We start from the raw sequence: 16,843 nt of genomic DNA, 5'->3' as shown, positions 1-16,843 counted from the left end.
GCAGGGGAACCTTCCGTGCCATGCATGATTTCAAACCATGATGTCTTAGTGTATTACCAACAGTAACCTTGGAAACGGTGGTCCCAGCTCTTTTCAGGTCATTGACAAGCTCCTCCCGTGTAGTCCTGGGCTGATTTCTCACCTTTCTTAGGATCATTGAGACCCCACCAGGTGAGATTTTGCATGGAGCCCCAGTCCGAGGGAGATTGACAGTCATGTTTAGCTTCTTCCATTTTCTAATGATTGCTCCAACAGTGGACCTTTTTTCACCAAGCTGCTTGGCAATTTCCCCGTAGCCCTTTCCAGCCTTGTGGAGGTGTACAATTTTGTCTCTAGTGTCTTTGGACAGCTCTTTGGTCTTGGCCATGTTAGTAGTTCGATTCTTACTGATTGTATGGGGTGTCTTTATGCAGCTAATGACCTCAAACAGGTGCATCTAATTTAGGATAATAAATGGAGTGGAGGTGGACATTTTAAAGGCAGACTAACAGGTCTTTGAGGGTCAGAATTCTAGCTGATAGACAGGTGTTCAAATACTTATTTGCAGCTGTATCATACAAATAAATAGTTAAAAAATCATAAATTGTGATTTCTGGAATTTTTTTTTGATTATGTCTCTCACAGTGGACATGCACCTACGATGACAATTTCAGACCCCTCCATGATTTCCAAGTGGGAGAACTTGCAAAATAGCAGGGTGTTCAAATACTTATTTTCCTCACTGTATATATATATATATATATATATATATATATATATGGCTTTTTTTTTTTTTCAGCAGGAATGTGGGGGAACGCAGTTCCGGCACCTCCAGCACTGAATGTATGTAATGGCAAGGGGTTCAGGGTCTATTGATGCTTCTCGCTGGGGGATTTTTTGTCACTGGAGGGGATCTATTTTAGCGGGGCAGGGGATGTCTATGATTGCTAAGGAGGTCTATTGTTGCTGGTGGGGGATCGACTGTTTCTGGGGGTGGATCTTATGTTGCTGGGGAGGTTCAGTTGTTGCTGGGAATGATCTATGGGGGTCAGTTTTTGCTGGGAGGGATCTATGGGGAGGGGGTATTTTCTTGCGGGTGATCCATTGTTGCTGGGGGGGGGTCTACTGGTGCAGGCTGCAGGGAGATATGTTATTGCTGCTGGGTATTTTTTGTTGCTGGGGGAGGGGGTATTTTGTTGCTAGTGGTCCATTGTTGCTAACTAATTCCATATAAATTACTTAGTATCACAATTGTTACTTGGTTCTGTATTCCAAGAGGCAGCACTGGGTGTTGGGTAGGGGATAGAACTACAGAATATGATTAAACACTAATAAAGTGTGAAACGTGTCAGCTTGACCAGTGTGCTGTGACCTGTAGTGGTTTTGGATTTTTGGATTTTACAATAAAGGCAATTTGTATTTGGAGTGCGGCTGTCCGGAAGAATCTGTTCTTTTGTTTTGTTAACTACAGAATAGTGTAGGAGGCGGGTAGGGGGTGGAGACAAGGGGTGACATGGAAAGGGGGAGTTCCTGCAACTATTGTCTGAGAAAAAAAGCCCTGTGTGTATATATATATATATATATATATACATGGGCATCTGCTGGAAATTTTTTCAGGGGGGGCGCTTCAGCAGCGGCGATACACAGTCGCATTTAACCCTTTTTTCAAATGCTAGTGGGGGTTAAAAGCACCCCGCTAGCGGCCGAATAGCGCAGCTAAAGCAATGGTAAAGCGTCACTTTTTAGCGGCGCTTTACCGATAATGCGGCCAGCTGGCAGTGTGAAATAGCTCTTGAGATAATTCAGCTTCACTCCATGCCCATATAACTATAGCTTAGAGAATGTACAGACCCCCCCTTCAGCACAGATGGACCCCCCCATTCTGCAGAGACCCCTCCATTCAGCACAGACCCCCCCATTCCACACAGACCCCCTTTAAGCACGGACCCCCCCTTCTGAAAAGATGGATCCCCCTTCAGCACAGATGGACCCCCCATTCAGCACAAACCCCCCCTTGAGCACAGACAGACCCCCCTCCCCCCATCCCATTCAGTACCTCAGATCAGCCATCAGCGCAGCACAGGCACAGCAGGTGGGGAGGTGGCTTCTCTCTGCTCGCTGTGCCTGTGTGATATCTGGCCCGGGATCCAGCCCTACTTGATTTTTCCAGGGGGGGTCAATTGCCCCCCCTTGCCCTATGGAGCGTACGCCCTTGTATATGTATATATATATATATATATATATATATATATATATATATATATATATATATACATACACACATACACACTGTATATTTAAACATGAACAATTATTTTGCCATTTTGTGAAATAATTTTTTTAATTTCTGATCTGATTATTTTGCAGGTAGTGGAACATTAATTAATTCTAGGCTGTGGTGTACCCACACAACTGAACAATGGTACTCATATTGGGACGTCGATTGAACAGAGAGGAGAGTGGAGTTCGTGAGTCACCTGCAACTAAGCGTAAAGTCTTTGAGATGGACCAAAAGTTGATGGGACATGAAGTATTTGACTTCAATTCTGGTTCCTCTCACTCTGAGAGCATCTTACAGATCTTTAATGAGTTCCGGGAAAGCCGTCTATTTACTGATGTTGTCATCTGTGTGGAGGGCAGAGAATTCCCCTGCCACCGAGCCATCCTGTCTGCCTGCAGCAGCTATTTTCGAGCCATGTTCTGTAATGACCACAGAGAAAGCAGAGAGATGTTGGTGGAGATCAATGGGATTTTTGCAGAGGCCATGGACTGCTTTCTGCAGTATGTTTATACGGGAAAAGTAAAAATCACCACAGAAAATGTGCAATATCTCTTTGAAACTTCCAGCTTGTTTCAGATTGGTGTGTTACGTGATGCATGTGCTAAATTCTTGGAAGAGCAGCTTGACCCATGCAACTGCCTTGGAATCCAACACTTTGCAGACACTCACTCCCTCAAGACACTTTACACAAAGTGTAAAACATTTGCACAACAGGCATTTGAAGTTGTTGTTCAACATGAGGAATTTTTGGAGCTGGGGAAAGCAGAGGTCATTGATTATATCAGCAGTGATGATTTGGTTGTCAGCAAAGAAGAGCTGGTATTTGAAGCTGTCATGCGCTGGGTGTACCATCATGTTGATGTCAGAAGGCCTATGTTACATGAACTTTTGACACATGTTAGACTACCACTACTCCATCCTAACTACTTTGTTCAGACAGTAGAAGTAGATCAGCTTATTCAGAGCTCTCCAGAGTGTTATCAGCTGCTACATGAAGCCAGAAGATATCACGTACTGGGAAATGAGATGATGTCACCACGTACCAGACCAAGAAGGTTTGACCTTTTTGATGTCTTTACCTTTTTATTTTACTTTTCAGTAAAGTTGTTGTGCAGTTAAGAAATAGGTATGATATTTGTGAAAGAATATGTTAGTCATCATGGTGGAAAGGCAATACCCTAATATTACAGAGTGATTACATCAGTGGTTCATCACAAATTACTATAAGAATCATTGGTATCCCTTAAAATAATTAGCATTGGCTAATCACTATCCTTCCTAACAGTTTCTATCCATTGCATTTATTAGCCTGACTGGTGGCAAACATATTATTGTCAACAGATACCTGGGTGTGTACAGATCAATATTACAGTAAAACCTTGGATTGCGAGCATAATTCATTCCGGAAGCATGCTTGTAATCCAAAGCACTTGTATATCAAAACGAATTTCCCCATAAGAAATAATGGAAACTCAAATGATTCATTCCACAACCATTTATTCATAGGTCCTTCAGTTTTTAGTCCATATAAAAAGATTATAGCAATGTGACCATGTTGTGTAACCATAAAATGTCCATCCACAAATGGAAGTCTCCACAAGAGGATTAGAAACAAAATCCATCAGTAGCTACAGAGTATAAAAGAGAAGAGAGGAGCCTCTAAGTTTAGCAATATGTTGCTACATGTTATACATTCATTAAATGTAACCATATTGCTACACTAAGGGGGTTTATTTACTAAAGGCAAATCCACTTTGCACTACAAGTGCACTTGGAAGTGCAGTCGCTGTAAATCTGAGGGGAAGATCTGAAATGAGGAGAAGCTCTGCTGATTTTATTATCCAATCATGTGCAAGCTAAAATGCTGTTTTTTATTTTCTTTGCATGTCCCCCTCAGATCTACAGCGACTTCACTTTCAGTGCAATTTCAAGTGCACTTTGCACTTGTAGTTTGCACTTGTAGTGCAAAGTGGATTTATATATCAAGTCAAAATTTATGAATACATTTTGCTTGTCTTGCAAAATGCTCTCAAACCAAGTTACTCTCAAACCAAGGTTTTACTGTATTTAAAAAGCTCAGTAACACTTTTTATATGCACAGATATTTGATCACAACTTTCTGTTCTTTCGTAACAAATTGGTAAAAAGTAATTAAAAAGTGCGCAACCCAAAAAAAGTGTTAAATAAAGATAACTGACTGGTCTAACAAATATCTGAAAATACCATGAAAAACACAAATTAAATTGATATATGTGCATAAATGAAATGCCACAATACTATGAAGATAATGTGCTAAAAGTGCAAAAAAAGGGGGATGTGGTGATCAATGTCCAAAAACAAAATGCCACATGTGAATAATGTTGCTAAGAAGATGTTGTCATATCTAACAAAACATCACTGGTACGCTGATAGGTGTCATGCAATGCTATCCATTTAACGTGAATGGCCGCTTACCGGATCGATGGTAGTATTGGGCTCAAAGCTGGACCGACCTGCCCTTGGAAGAATCCTTTCAGATATTCCACACACGGATCGATCATGGATTCCAGAGATGGACACTGTAGAGATGGCTCCCAAGCCGCTGCGGATGGTTCCAGGGTCCCTCGGACACAGGGATAGGTGGTGAATTTTCCTTAGTTAGTTTACTGCCGTGCATTGGGTAACGGTTTCAACAGACCACCAAATCAATTTACCTCGGTAAGACAGGCATTTTGTTTTTGGACATTGATCACCATATCCCCCTTTTTTTGGACTTTGAGCACATTATGTTCATAGTATTGTGGCATTTCATTTATGCACATATATCAATTTAATTTGTGTTTTTCATGGTATTTTCAGATATTTGTTAGACCTGTCACTTATTTTTTTTTTAACAAGTTTTTTTTGGGTTGCGCATTTTTCAATGACTTTTTACCAATTTCTGCGACCCTTATTCATGCTAATTAAATTGCAGCACCTAAATGTTTTGCAGGTGAGGTTCATTCCTCTCAATTTTGTTAGTGAAGCTTTTTATCTTCTACACTTGTTCACTTTATAGAGAGCAGTGCAGATTTTTTACCTTTCATAACAAATTCCCCAAAAAATGTTTTAAGAGAGATGCAAAGTTGCCCCTGACATATGGTTGAAATCCAGGAGATTAGGAGAAGTGGGGAAGAAACTACAGTTTTGTATACAAAGTACTGTTGGCCACTAAGGATGAGCTCCGGCGTGTTCGCATAGAACACGTGCGGAGCCCGCCAGGAAGTCGGCACCCACGCTGCACTAATCACAGCCAGGCAGACATTTCCCGATCTCTGCAGCCGAGCATCGGGAAATGTCTGCCTGGCTGTGATTAGCGCATCGCGGGTGCCAACTTCCTGGCGGGCTCCGCACGTGTTCTATGCCAACACGCCGGAGCTCATCCTTATTGCCCACTGTAGATGTGAAGGAATTATGTGACCACATGCAGACATCTGCTGCACAGTGTTTCTCCGAACACAAATGGTTACCTGGAAGTGAGGGAGTGAGTATTACCGCGCTACCAAGAAGTGGGGGAAGGGGAAAAAGGAAGGGGGTACGGCTGCGGCACTGAAAAGTGTATCAGACCCATAACAGATATAAAGAAAAGGGTAGTGCTGCGCTGTAAATAGAGAATGGGGTACAAGTGTAGAGGAAGTGTAGCAAATCCTTATATGTAAAAAGATACAGTCTGACTAATAATCAAAATGACAATGTGAAAAAATATTGACATCAAAATTAACGTGCTACAGTGCAGCTAATCCAGCTGGCAAAAGTAGGATAATAAAACGTGACAGTGCTAGTATCATACAGTGTAATACAATAATAATTGGTGTACTGTTAGCCAATGGGGTGTACAGTGTGCATAACACAACACACAACAGTGACTGAAATAGGCTAAGTTAAATGTCCATGCAACAAAAAGCCTATAAGCATAACGAAGGAAAAATCCAAAAATAAAAGTGCAGGTGTAGATGCCAAAATAACGTGAAGAAAAGGTAGGTTTCCGGTGTTCTCTTCAAAATAAGTGAGGATGTCCCCTTACTTTACTGCTGTAAGGTAACAGCATATCAGCCCAAATACACTTTCTGGTCGTGTCCGCATAGGATGTTATCCTCACTTATTTTGAAGTGAACACCGGAAACCTACCTTTTCTTCACGTTATTTTGGCATCTACACCTGCACTTTTATTTTTGGATTTTTCCTTCGTTATGCTTATAGGCTTTTTGTTGCATGGACATTTAACTTATCCTATTTCAGTCACTGTTGTGTGTTGTGTTATGCACGCTGTACACCCCATTGGCTAACAGTACACCAATTATTATTGTATTACACTGTATGATACTAGCACTGTCACGTTTTATTATCCTACTTTTGCCAGCTGGATTAGCAGCACTGTACCACGTTAATTTTGATGTCAATATTTTTTCACATTGTCATTTTGATCATTAGTCAGACTGTATGGGCCAGATTCAGGTAGAAGTGCGGCGGCGTAGCGTATCGTAGATACATTACACCGCCGCAAGTGCCTGATTCACAAAGCACTTGCGATGAAAACTACGCCGGCGGCCTCCGGCGTAAGCCCGCGTAATTTAAATGGGCGTGTGCCATTTAAATTAGGCGCGCTCCTGCGCCGGACCTACTGCGCATGCTCCATTTCGTAACTCCCGCCGTGCTTTGCGGGAAGTGATGTCATTTTTTCGAACGGCGACGCGCGTAGCGTAATTCCGTATTCCTGGACGGCTTACGCAAACGACGTGAATTTTTAAATTTCGACGCGGGAATGACGGCCATACTTTATACAGCAATACGATTGCTGTGTAAAGTTAAGGCACCAAAAACGACGACTAACTTTGCGACGGGAAACTAGACTAGCGGCGACGTAGCGAACGCGAAAATCCGTCGTGGATCGCCGTAACTCCTAATTTGCATACCCAACGCTGGTTTACGACGCAAACTCCCCCCAGCGGCGGCCGCGGTACTGCATCCTAAGATCCGACAGTGTAAAACAATTACACCTGTCGGATCTTAGGGATATCTATGCGTAACTGATTCTATGAATCAGTCGCATAGATACTCTGAGAGATATGACGGAGTATCTGAGATACTCCGTCGTATCTCTGCTGTGAACCTGGCCCTAACTTTTTACATATAAGGATTTGCTACACTTCCTCTACACTTGTACCCCATTCCCTATTTACAGCGCAACATTACCCTTTTCTTTACAAATGGTTACCTCATTGTTTAGAATATTAGAAAAAAATTGGGTGGGCCTCCACATTGCAGACACTTCCATTCCAGGTCTATCTGTGTTGTAGTACCCCCGAAGGAGCCACTTGGTAATTTGGGTTCTCTGTTCTGCTCCAAGAACAACCTCAGCCCCTCTGGCACACCTGGTTGAGTAAAAGTTACTGACAAAAGTGTGGATAACTTTAACTTGACTGTGAATTTGATTTGTAGAAAGAATAGACATAAGACTGTTTAGTGGTAAATTAACTTGTATGGTACGGGTAAGGCCCCGTACACACGACCGAGTTTCTCGGCAGAATTCAGCCAGAAACTCGATCGGAGCCGTATTCTGCCGAGAAACCCGGTCGTGTGTACACTTCTGGCTGAGGAAACCGACGAGGAACTCGTCGAGCCAAATAGAGAACATGTTCTCTATTTCCTCGTTAGTCAATGAGAAAACTTGGCTCGCCGAGATCCTCGGCGGCTTCACAAGGAACTCGACGAGCAAAACGATGTGGTTTGCCCGTCGAGTTTTTTTTCGGATGTGTGTACGGGGCCTGAAAGTAAATGGTGGTTTGAGCCTAAATGATCATACACACACAATCTGCTAGAGAATATAATCACTATAATAACTCTCAGCCATATAAGCATTAACTGCAATGTGAATAATAATTTTAACTAATCTAGAGTGCAGGAGAATGGCTAGGATATAGTGCAATGTCCCCTGAGATGTACCTCTTAGCATAGGCAATAAGCAAAGGCGTGTAGCAGCTGTAAAAGGGGAGTCTTCACTCCTAACTCTTCAGCTGGCTAGCATTGGGGCTCAGTTTTACTGTTGGTGCACATCAGAATAGTCCCAGTCAAGTCTGCAGGCAACAATAAGACCAGTAGATGGCTGTATGGTCAGTTCCTAAAGGGCTTGGGCTCTCTAAGAGCAGATAGTAAATCCCCACAGCAGCAGCTCAGCAGTCCCAGTGATCTTGCAGCTCACCAGCCGGTCACACCGAGCGATTAGTCCACTCTCTGCACTGACTCGGTTCCCCCGAAGTCAGCACTCTGGTTCTCACTCAGGCAGCCGATTTGCAGCAGTAATATACACTTTCCTTCCCCCCTCATAGCAAGAGGAAGCTGTGTTTTGCACAGCCTGAGAAAATGCAGCTCTCTTCCTTTTGGCAATCTCTGAGAAATGTAGTTCAAAAGCTCTTGATTACAGTAGAGTCTCTCTACTCTGGACTACAGTTCCCACATTGCCGTGCCTCCTTACTCAGTCAATTGAACTCTTCCTGCTCAGCAGCTCCCTGCTCTTACTGATATAGCTGTTAATGGATAAGTACAGCCAAACCTTGTTTGACTGTACTCCTCCTGTGGATCACAGAAGTGTAGTTAATTCTGAAGCCCACTGTTAGCTCATGTCACAGAGCTGATCCAGGCTCAGGGACGATCGCGACAATGGAGTTGGGATCCGTCCACATGCCTGGCTGGGACCCGACTTAGCCTCTCAGTGATCCAGCTGATTCCGCCCCCTAGAAAGCCCAGCGGTCCTGTGAGCGCGGGGGGGGGGGGGCAGAGCAGAGAGCTGCTGTCTGCCACCAGCTCTCTGCTCACGGAGCTGTGAGAACAGAGTTATCAGTGGGGTTTGACCGCTAGGTTCTCAGTGTCAGAGGTGCCGGGGGACAGATGCAGCATCAGACCGATGCTGCATCCACCTAGGTAAGTAGGATTCAGAAAAAACAAACATACATCTCTTTTAACCAGTTCAGCACTGTAGGGCAGCAGCTACAGAGAGCAGCTGCAACCTTATTTCTCTCACTGTCCATTCTTTGCCAAGCACCTGGCTTCATCTGGATTCTGACAGTGGCGGCTGGTTTCTTCCAATTTTTTTTGGAGGGGGAGCACAAACAAACTGAAAAATTAAACTGTTAGTAATGCAGGACTGGAAATAGTCATTTATCAGGTGATTGTGTATCATTACTGCTAGATAAAACTGTGCCCATCAATTGCAGACTCACTGTGCCCATCAATTATAGCCTCACTGTGCCCATCAAAATGCAGCCTCACTGTGCCCATCAAAATGTAGCTTCACTGTGCCCATCAAATGCAGCCCCACTGTGCCCATCAATAACAGCCTCACTGTGCCAATAAAATTCAGCCTCACTGTGCCCATCAAATGCAGCCTTACTATGCCCATCAGTTGCAGCCTTACTGTGCCAATCAATTTTAGCTTCACTGTGCCCATCAAATGCAGCCTTGCTGTGCCAATCAGTTGCACCTCATGATGCACATCATTTGCAGCCTCAATGTTCCCATTAATTGCAGCCCCACTGTGCCCATCATATACAGCCTTACTGTGCCAGTCAATTGCAGCCTGGCTGTGCCCATCATATATCATACCCCTGTACCTCAGCTCTGCGTCTTTCCTTGCAGCCTTCCAGCTGCTTTGTCCCTTATGGACTCTCTGTCAGGCTCAAGCCTTGGTCTGTCCTGTCCTGGGCAGTATGGGGAATACCAGCACCTCTCAAGGCTCCCTTTACATACTTACCCCCTCAGGATCGTGGGGTTCTGAGCTCTAACTCTAGCTCTCATATGAAGCCAGCACACATCTCTGCCATTAGTGTGCTCGCTTTTTACAAAATCTGGTGTAAACCACCATTTTAAACAGTGGCACGGGCTCACCCTGATAGGTAGGTAGAATTGACAGAGGGAAGGGTCCCAGCTCCAATCTGACTATATCTAATATAAGCAGGCTTTTAAGTGGCCCTTTTGCAGCTGCACATTCAGCACAAATTATATGTCTATCCCTAAATAAAGGAGCATCAACAACAGGAACACAGCCAGCAGTATTAAACAGACAGAAGTTGTAACCCTTCACCATTACTTTTAGCTGCAGTTCTTAGTTTTTTTTCCTGATCACAGAACTGCCTTGCTATTCAAATAACAGCAACGCAGGGCTAAACTTTGTATGTACCTATCCTGGTCATCTACATGCACAATGTAAGCACACAAAGAATCTGGTGCAGCTGTAAGCTGTGTATGGTAGCCAATCAGCTTCTAACTTCAGCATGTTCAATCAAGTTTTGACCATAAAATCTGGAACCTAATTGGATTCTGCACCATATTTTGCACACTCCAGTTATAGTAAATCTGACCCAAAACCACCTCCCAACAGTGTGCTTCCTCTGTTTTTTTTTCATATCGTTGCTTGGAAATTTGAGCAGAAAACAGAATACTATTCTAAGCTAAAATTAAATCTCCCTTTGGCTTCAATACTAGAAAACCAGTTCATATTTATTTAGGCTGGGAACAAAATGCCTCTGTGTTTTAAAAAATTAGCATGCCTTGAACACTAATCTAAAAATACCAGAATAAATCTGTCAGCCCCTACATGGATTGGTGCCAGCAGAAGCCCTGCCCTCAGCCTATTGTCAGTAGTGTGTTTTCCTCCTTGATTGACATTTATCTGAGCCAGTCACAGCTTCAGCACATAATACAAAAAAGATGCACAAAGCATATTTTGGCTGTCTGCTGGGCACAGTGGTTGAGCGTGGCCTTTTTTTTTTTCTTAAATCCCAGAGCAAAGAATACTTGAAGCTGTTGCCTATGGTTGCCAAATTCCAGCTTTATTTTTTCTTAGAAAATGCTAAAATCTGATGCTGTGGCTCAAGATCAACAGTTGCCCTACAGTAAAGGCAAAAGTTAAAACTAAACTCCATGCAAACAGCTAAATACACAGATGAAATGCATATATCAGAACAGTTTTGCCTGCTAAAAGGCCTTGTATTTCTGTCCCTTCAGTCCGGAAATTTAAACAGCTCTGTGACACACCACAGTTCTGCCTGGCAGAGGAGGGGACCCAATCTTTTTTTTTTTTGAAGTTTACATTTTTCTTACAGGTATCCTCCCTACAGCACCTCTATTACTGGACAGTAAAAGAAGGGGCAGCACACTGATGACTCAACAGTCTGCTGTCCTCCTATCAGCATGCTTCTTGCACTGCAACACACGTGATTGGCAAAGAGGCAGGATATTTAATGCAGAAAATACATACTGTGTCTCTCTGCATTAAAGTTTATCACCTGCCTGTCTGCCTGAGTTATGCAGTGTACAATTTCGGCAATGCAATGCGGATACATGGAAGTGACGTCACCTCAGTTCAGCTAATTAAAGTGGCTGAAGATCATTATCCTGGAGTAAGACTGGTCAGGAGCTCTGGGACACTACAGTGCTGAAGTTGAGGTGAGTATAATTCAACTTTAGAGATATTTATACTGCTTGCATTAATAACATGTACATAGGTGACTGTATTATTGATTTCAGAGTTGCATTGATCTATGTGTTTTACCTCTGCCTGGAGTTCAGCTTTAACGCAGAGTTCCACCCTAAAAATGTACTTTCTATTAAGAGCTTGCCTTTAATGAAAAAAAAATAAAATTGTTTTACTCACTTCTATCTGGCTGTTACTAGGCAGTATTCGTAATCTGCCTAGTTCCTGGTTCTGGGTGGTTCAACTTCCTGTCCTAAGACCCCATTGCCTCCTGGGAAAAGATGACACTAATTTCCCAGGAGTCTCTGGGCATTACTGTGCCTAAAAATCGCCCAACATGCACCTCTCCCTGAAAACCAGGAAGAAAAAGGAACTGGGCTTCACATGCCCACACATATGAATACGGAGGTTATAAGGCAAGTGTTTGCAATGATTTCTGAAATCGATTAGGGAGCTATTAATATGTTTTAGGGACTATTTAATGTGATTAATTTTAGCTTGCAAAAAAAAAATTTAAAAAATAATTATGCCCGAAACCCCGCTTTAAGAAGGGTGGTTTCTTTTTTTTTTTTCTTCTTCTTCTTCGTCTGTCTACCTAACAAATTGATAAGACAATGATTTATACTATGATTATACAATAAACATAGTCTTAGTCACCATTGTTCATCATTTTATGAGCAAGGGACAATAGAGGGTCACAGACCCCTTTAAGAATCTAATTAAAGCTATATGCCCCCTCCCCAGAAATATTCACATAAACACAACTTTGCATGCAATGAATATATGTACTTTATTTTATTGAAATTTGATTGCCTCACACATACAGTTCTTTAAAAAAGTATTCCTACCCCTTGAAATTTTACACATGTTGCCATGTTACAACCAAAAACGTAAAGGTATTTAATTGGGATGGACCAACACAAAGTGGCACATAATTGTGGAGTAGAAGAAAAATGATAATTTTTCAAAATATTTTACAAATAAAAATCAAAAAATTGTGGCGTATATTTGTATTCTGCGCCCCTGAATCAATACTTTGTACAACCACATTTTTCTGCAATTATAGCTGCAAGTCTTTTTGGGGATGTCTCTACCAGCTTTGCACGTCTAGAGAGTGACATTTTTGCCCATTCTTCTTCGCAAAATAGCTTGAATTCTGTCAAATTGCATGGAGAGCATCAGTGAACAGCAATTTTCAAGTCTTGTCACAGATTCTCAATTGGATTTAGATCTGGACTTTGACTGGGCCATTCTAAAACATGAATATGCTTTGATCTAAACCATTCCATTGTAGCTCTGGCTGTATGTTTAGGGTCGTTGTCCTGTTAGAAGGTAAACCTCTGCCCCAGTCTCAAGTCTTTTGCAGACACTAACAGGTTTTCTTCTAAGATTTACATTTTAGTTAGGGGTATCAGAGTAAAGGGGGCTTAATACAAAAAATGCATGCCATGCGTTTCAGATATTTATTTGTAAAAAAATTGTGAAAACCATTTATCATTTTCCTTCCACTTCACAATTATGTGCCACTTTGTGTTGGTCGTACACATAAAATCCCAATAAAATACACTTATATTTTTGGTTGTAACATGACAAAATGTGGAAAATGTCAAGGGATATGAGTACTTTTTCAAGGCACTGTATATGACATACACAAAGTTTGAATAAAGTAAACAATCTTAAAAAAAAACTTTTCATGCAAAAAGTAATGGCCTCTTGGTACAGAAATGAAATGCAATCATCTTGTACAAATTAAACAAAACAATTTAAATTCTGCTCAAATTAACTGCTTCTACTACTACTTCTACTACATTAGCACTTGCTATTATGGAGTGGCACAGGATGGTGTTTGTGCAATGATACAAATTTAAATAGTAAACAAGGGCCAACAACAAGTCAAAGAACACTGCGCTGTAAGAAGTGGCAAGGTGGTTTTTCTTTTAAGAGGAATCAATTGATTGGGATGGGGGGGCTGTATAGTGCATGTAAAGGTTATTTTTTTTACCTGCCCCCGAGGGCCCCTTGATACCCATTCATGGACCACTGCTCTAGGTGCTTCAGTTTCCTTTCATGAATAGTAGGTGTAATGGCATCCACCAAAAAAATTAACCCAAGGAGTATGTATTTAGGGATTGATGTGAATGAGCACTTTACTCTTTAAAACCTTCCAGAATTGGTCAGTGATATAGAATACAGACTTTGAAAAGTGCATTTTGTGACTTTTATATTTGTATTTTTATGTTTACAGGTCTACTGGCTACTCTGAAGTCATTGTGGTAGTGGGAGGCTGTGAACGTGTTGGAGGCTTCAATCTGCCCTACACTGAATGCTATGACCCAGTGACTGGTGAATGGAAATCACTGGCAAAGTTACCAGAATTTACCAAATCAGAATACGCTGTTTGTGCTTTGAGGAATGATATTCTAGTGTCAGGTAAGCTAAATTTATGGCACGTGTCTGTCTGGGTACCAAGGCTTTCATTATTTGCATGTTATTAGTGCCATTTATGTTTCTTATGTTTACACTCTATGGGCCAGATCCTCAAAAGAGATACTCCGACTTAAGTGCTGTTCAGTCTGTGTGTAACTTTGGAAACGATCCTCAAAAGGCTTTTTCCAAAGTTACACAGAAGATCCGGCATGTGTAATTGATTTACACTGCCTAATTTTAGGATGCAGTACCGCATCCGCCGCTGGGGGCATTTCGAGTCGAAATGCCGTTGCTAGTATGCAAATTAGCACTTAAGGCGATCCACAAAGCTTTCTAGCTTCTTTTTTGCGCCGTAAGTGTTATTTTGCAAGTGTAAAATTAGGGCTCGTTTTACAAAGTGTAAAGTTAGTCACACCTTGTAAAGGCCCATTGCAGCGACGGCATTTGGTATGCTTTCCCGAGGGAGAACTCCACGTCAATTTGTAAAAAACAAAACCGGCATGGGTTCCCCCCCAGGAGCATACCAGGCCCTTAGGTCTGGTATGGGTTGTAAGGGGACCCCCCCTACGCCGAAAAATTGACGTAGGGGGTCCCCCTACAATCCATACCAGACCCGTATCCAAAGCACGCTACCCGGCCGGCCAGGAAGGGAGTGGGGACGAGCGAGCGCCCCCCCCCTCCTGAGCCGTGCCAGGCCGCGTGCCCTCAACATGGGGGGGTTGGGTGCTCTGGGGCAGGGGGGCGCACTGCGGGCCCCCCCACCCCAGAGCACCCTGTCCCCATGTTGATGAGGACAGGACCTCTTCCCGACAACCCTTGCCATTGGTTGTCGGGGTCTGCGGGCGGAGGCTTATCGGAATCTGGGAGTCCCCTTTAATAAGGGGGCCCCCAGATACCGGCCCCCCACCCTAAGTGAATGGATATGGGGTACATCGTACCCCTATCCATTCACCTGGAGGCAAAAAGTAAAAGTTAATAAACACACAACACAAGGCTTTTTAAAATATTTTATTATTCTGCTCCGGACGCCCCCCCTGTCTTCGTTATTAGCTCAATTACCAGGGGGGGCTTCTTCTTCCACTCTCCGGGGGTCTTCTCCGCTCTCCGGGGGTCTTCCGCTCTCCGGGGGGGCTTCTCCGGACTCCGGGGGGGCTTCTCCGGACTCCGGGGGGCTTCTTCCATCTTCTCCCCTCTTCCGCTCTTGACTCGGCGAACCCCGGTTCTTCTGCAGCTCTCCGGTGCCTTCTTCTTCAGCGCTGGCTGCCTGCTATGTTTGTGTGTTAGCTCGATTTCAAACAGGCAGCCGGCGCGGTCTTCTGTGGCGTCAGGGTCTTCTGGTCTTCTGTTCTTCCGATGTTGTCTCGTCGCCTGTTGTCGCTGTAATGATGGAAGCGCGCCTTGCATCACATTTATATAGGCATCACCGTCCCATCATGCTCCGGTAGGTACCCACGTGGTGGGTGCACGTGGGTAGGCACCCACCACGTGGGTACCTACCGGAGCATGATGGGACGGTGATGCCTATATAAATGGGATGCAAGGCGCGCTTCCATTATTACAGCGACAACAGGCGACGAGACAACATCGGAAGAACAGAAGACCAGAAGATCCTGACGCCACAGAAGACCGCGCCGGCTGCCTGTTTGAAATCGAGCTAACACACAAACATAGCAGGCAGCCAGCGCTGAAGAAGAAGGCACCGGAGAGCTGCAGAAGAACCGGGGTTCGCCGAGTCAAGAGCGGAAGAGGGGAGAAGATGGAAGAAGCCCCCCGGAGTCCGGAGAAGCCCCCCGGAGTCCGGAGAAGCCCCCCCGGAGTCCGGAGAAGCCCCCCCGGAGAGCGGAAGACCCCCGGAGAGTGGAAGAAGACCCCCGGAGAGCGGAAGAAGAAGCCCCCCCTGGTAATTGAGCTAATAACGAAGACAGGGGGGGCGTCCGGAGCAGAATAATAAAATATTTTAAAAAGCCTTGTGTTGTGTGTTTATTAACTTTTACTTTTTGCCTCCAGGTGAATGGATAGGGGTACGATGTACCCCATATCCATTCACTTAGGGTGGGGGGCCGGTATCTGGGGGCCCCCTTATTAAAGGGGACTCCCAGATTCCGATAAGCCTCCGCCCGCAGACCCCGACAACCAATGGCAAGGGTTGTCGGGAAGAGGTCCTGTCCTCATCAACATGGGGACAGGGTGCTCTGGGGTGGGGGGGCCCGCAGTGCGCCCCCCTGCCCCAGAGCACCCAACCCCCCCATGTTGAGGGCACGCGGCCTGGCACGGCTCAGGAGGGGGGGGGGGCGCTCGCTCGTCCCCACTCCCTTCCTGGCCGGCCGGGTACCGTGCTTTGGATACGGGTCTGGTATGGATTGTAGGGGGACCCCCTACGTCAATTTTTCGGCGTGGGGGGGTCTCCTTACAACCCATGCCAGACCTAAGGACCTGGTATGCTCCTGGGGGGGGAACCCATGCCGGTTTTTTCTTTGAAAATTGGCATGGAGTTCTCCCTCAGGAATGCATGCCGCTGTCATTTTTTTTTTCCCCGACGCAACTTTAAGCCGTCGCGATCCTCAAAACTCGGCGTAACGTAACTTCGCGCATGCGCAGTACGGCCGACGCGCATGCGCAGTACGGCCGGCGCGGGAGCGCGCCTCATTTAAATGGGACTCGCCCCATTT

At 44.3% G+C, this 16,843-nt stretch overlaps 1 protein-coding gene across 2 annotated transcripts in view; it reads left to right on the top strand.

Moving 5' to 3' along the window:
- Window positions 1–16,843, top strand: part of KLHL24 (kelch like family member 24) — a 118,040-nt gene that overhangs the window by 70,220 nt on the left and 30,977 nt on the right. For both annotated transcript variants that reach the window (XM_040348974.1, XM_040348975.1), the window contains exons 2-3: window positions 2,347–3,315; window positions 13,993–14,177. In XM_040348974.1, coding sequence (XP_040204908.1) covers window positions 2,399–3,315; window positions 13,993–14,177 — 1,102 coding nt within the window. In that variant the 5' untranslated portion in view covers window positions 2,347–2,398. The remainder of the gene's footprint in view (window positions 1–2,346; window positions 3,316–13,992; window positions 14,178–16,843) is intronic.

The sequence above is a fragment of the Rana temporaria genome, chromosome 4, assembly GCF_905171775.1.
Source record: "Rana temporaria chromosome 4, aRanTem1.1, whole genome shotgun sequence".
NCBI lineage: Eukaryota > Metazoa > Chordata > Amphibia > Anura > Ranidae > Rana > Rana temporaria.
This window is presented reverse-complemented; position numbering and strand designations above follow the sequence as displayed.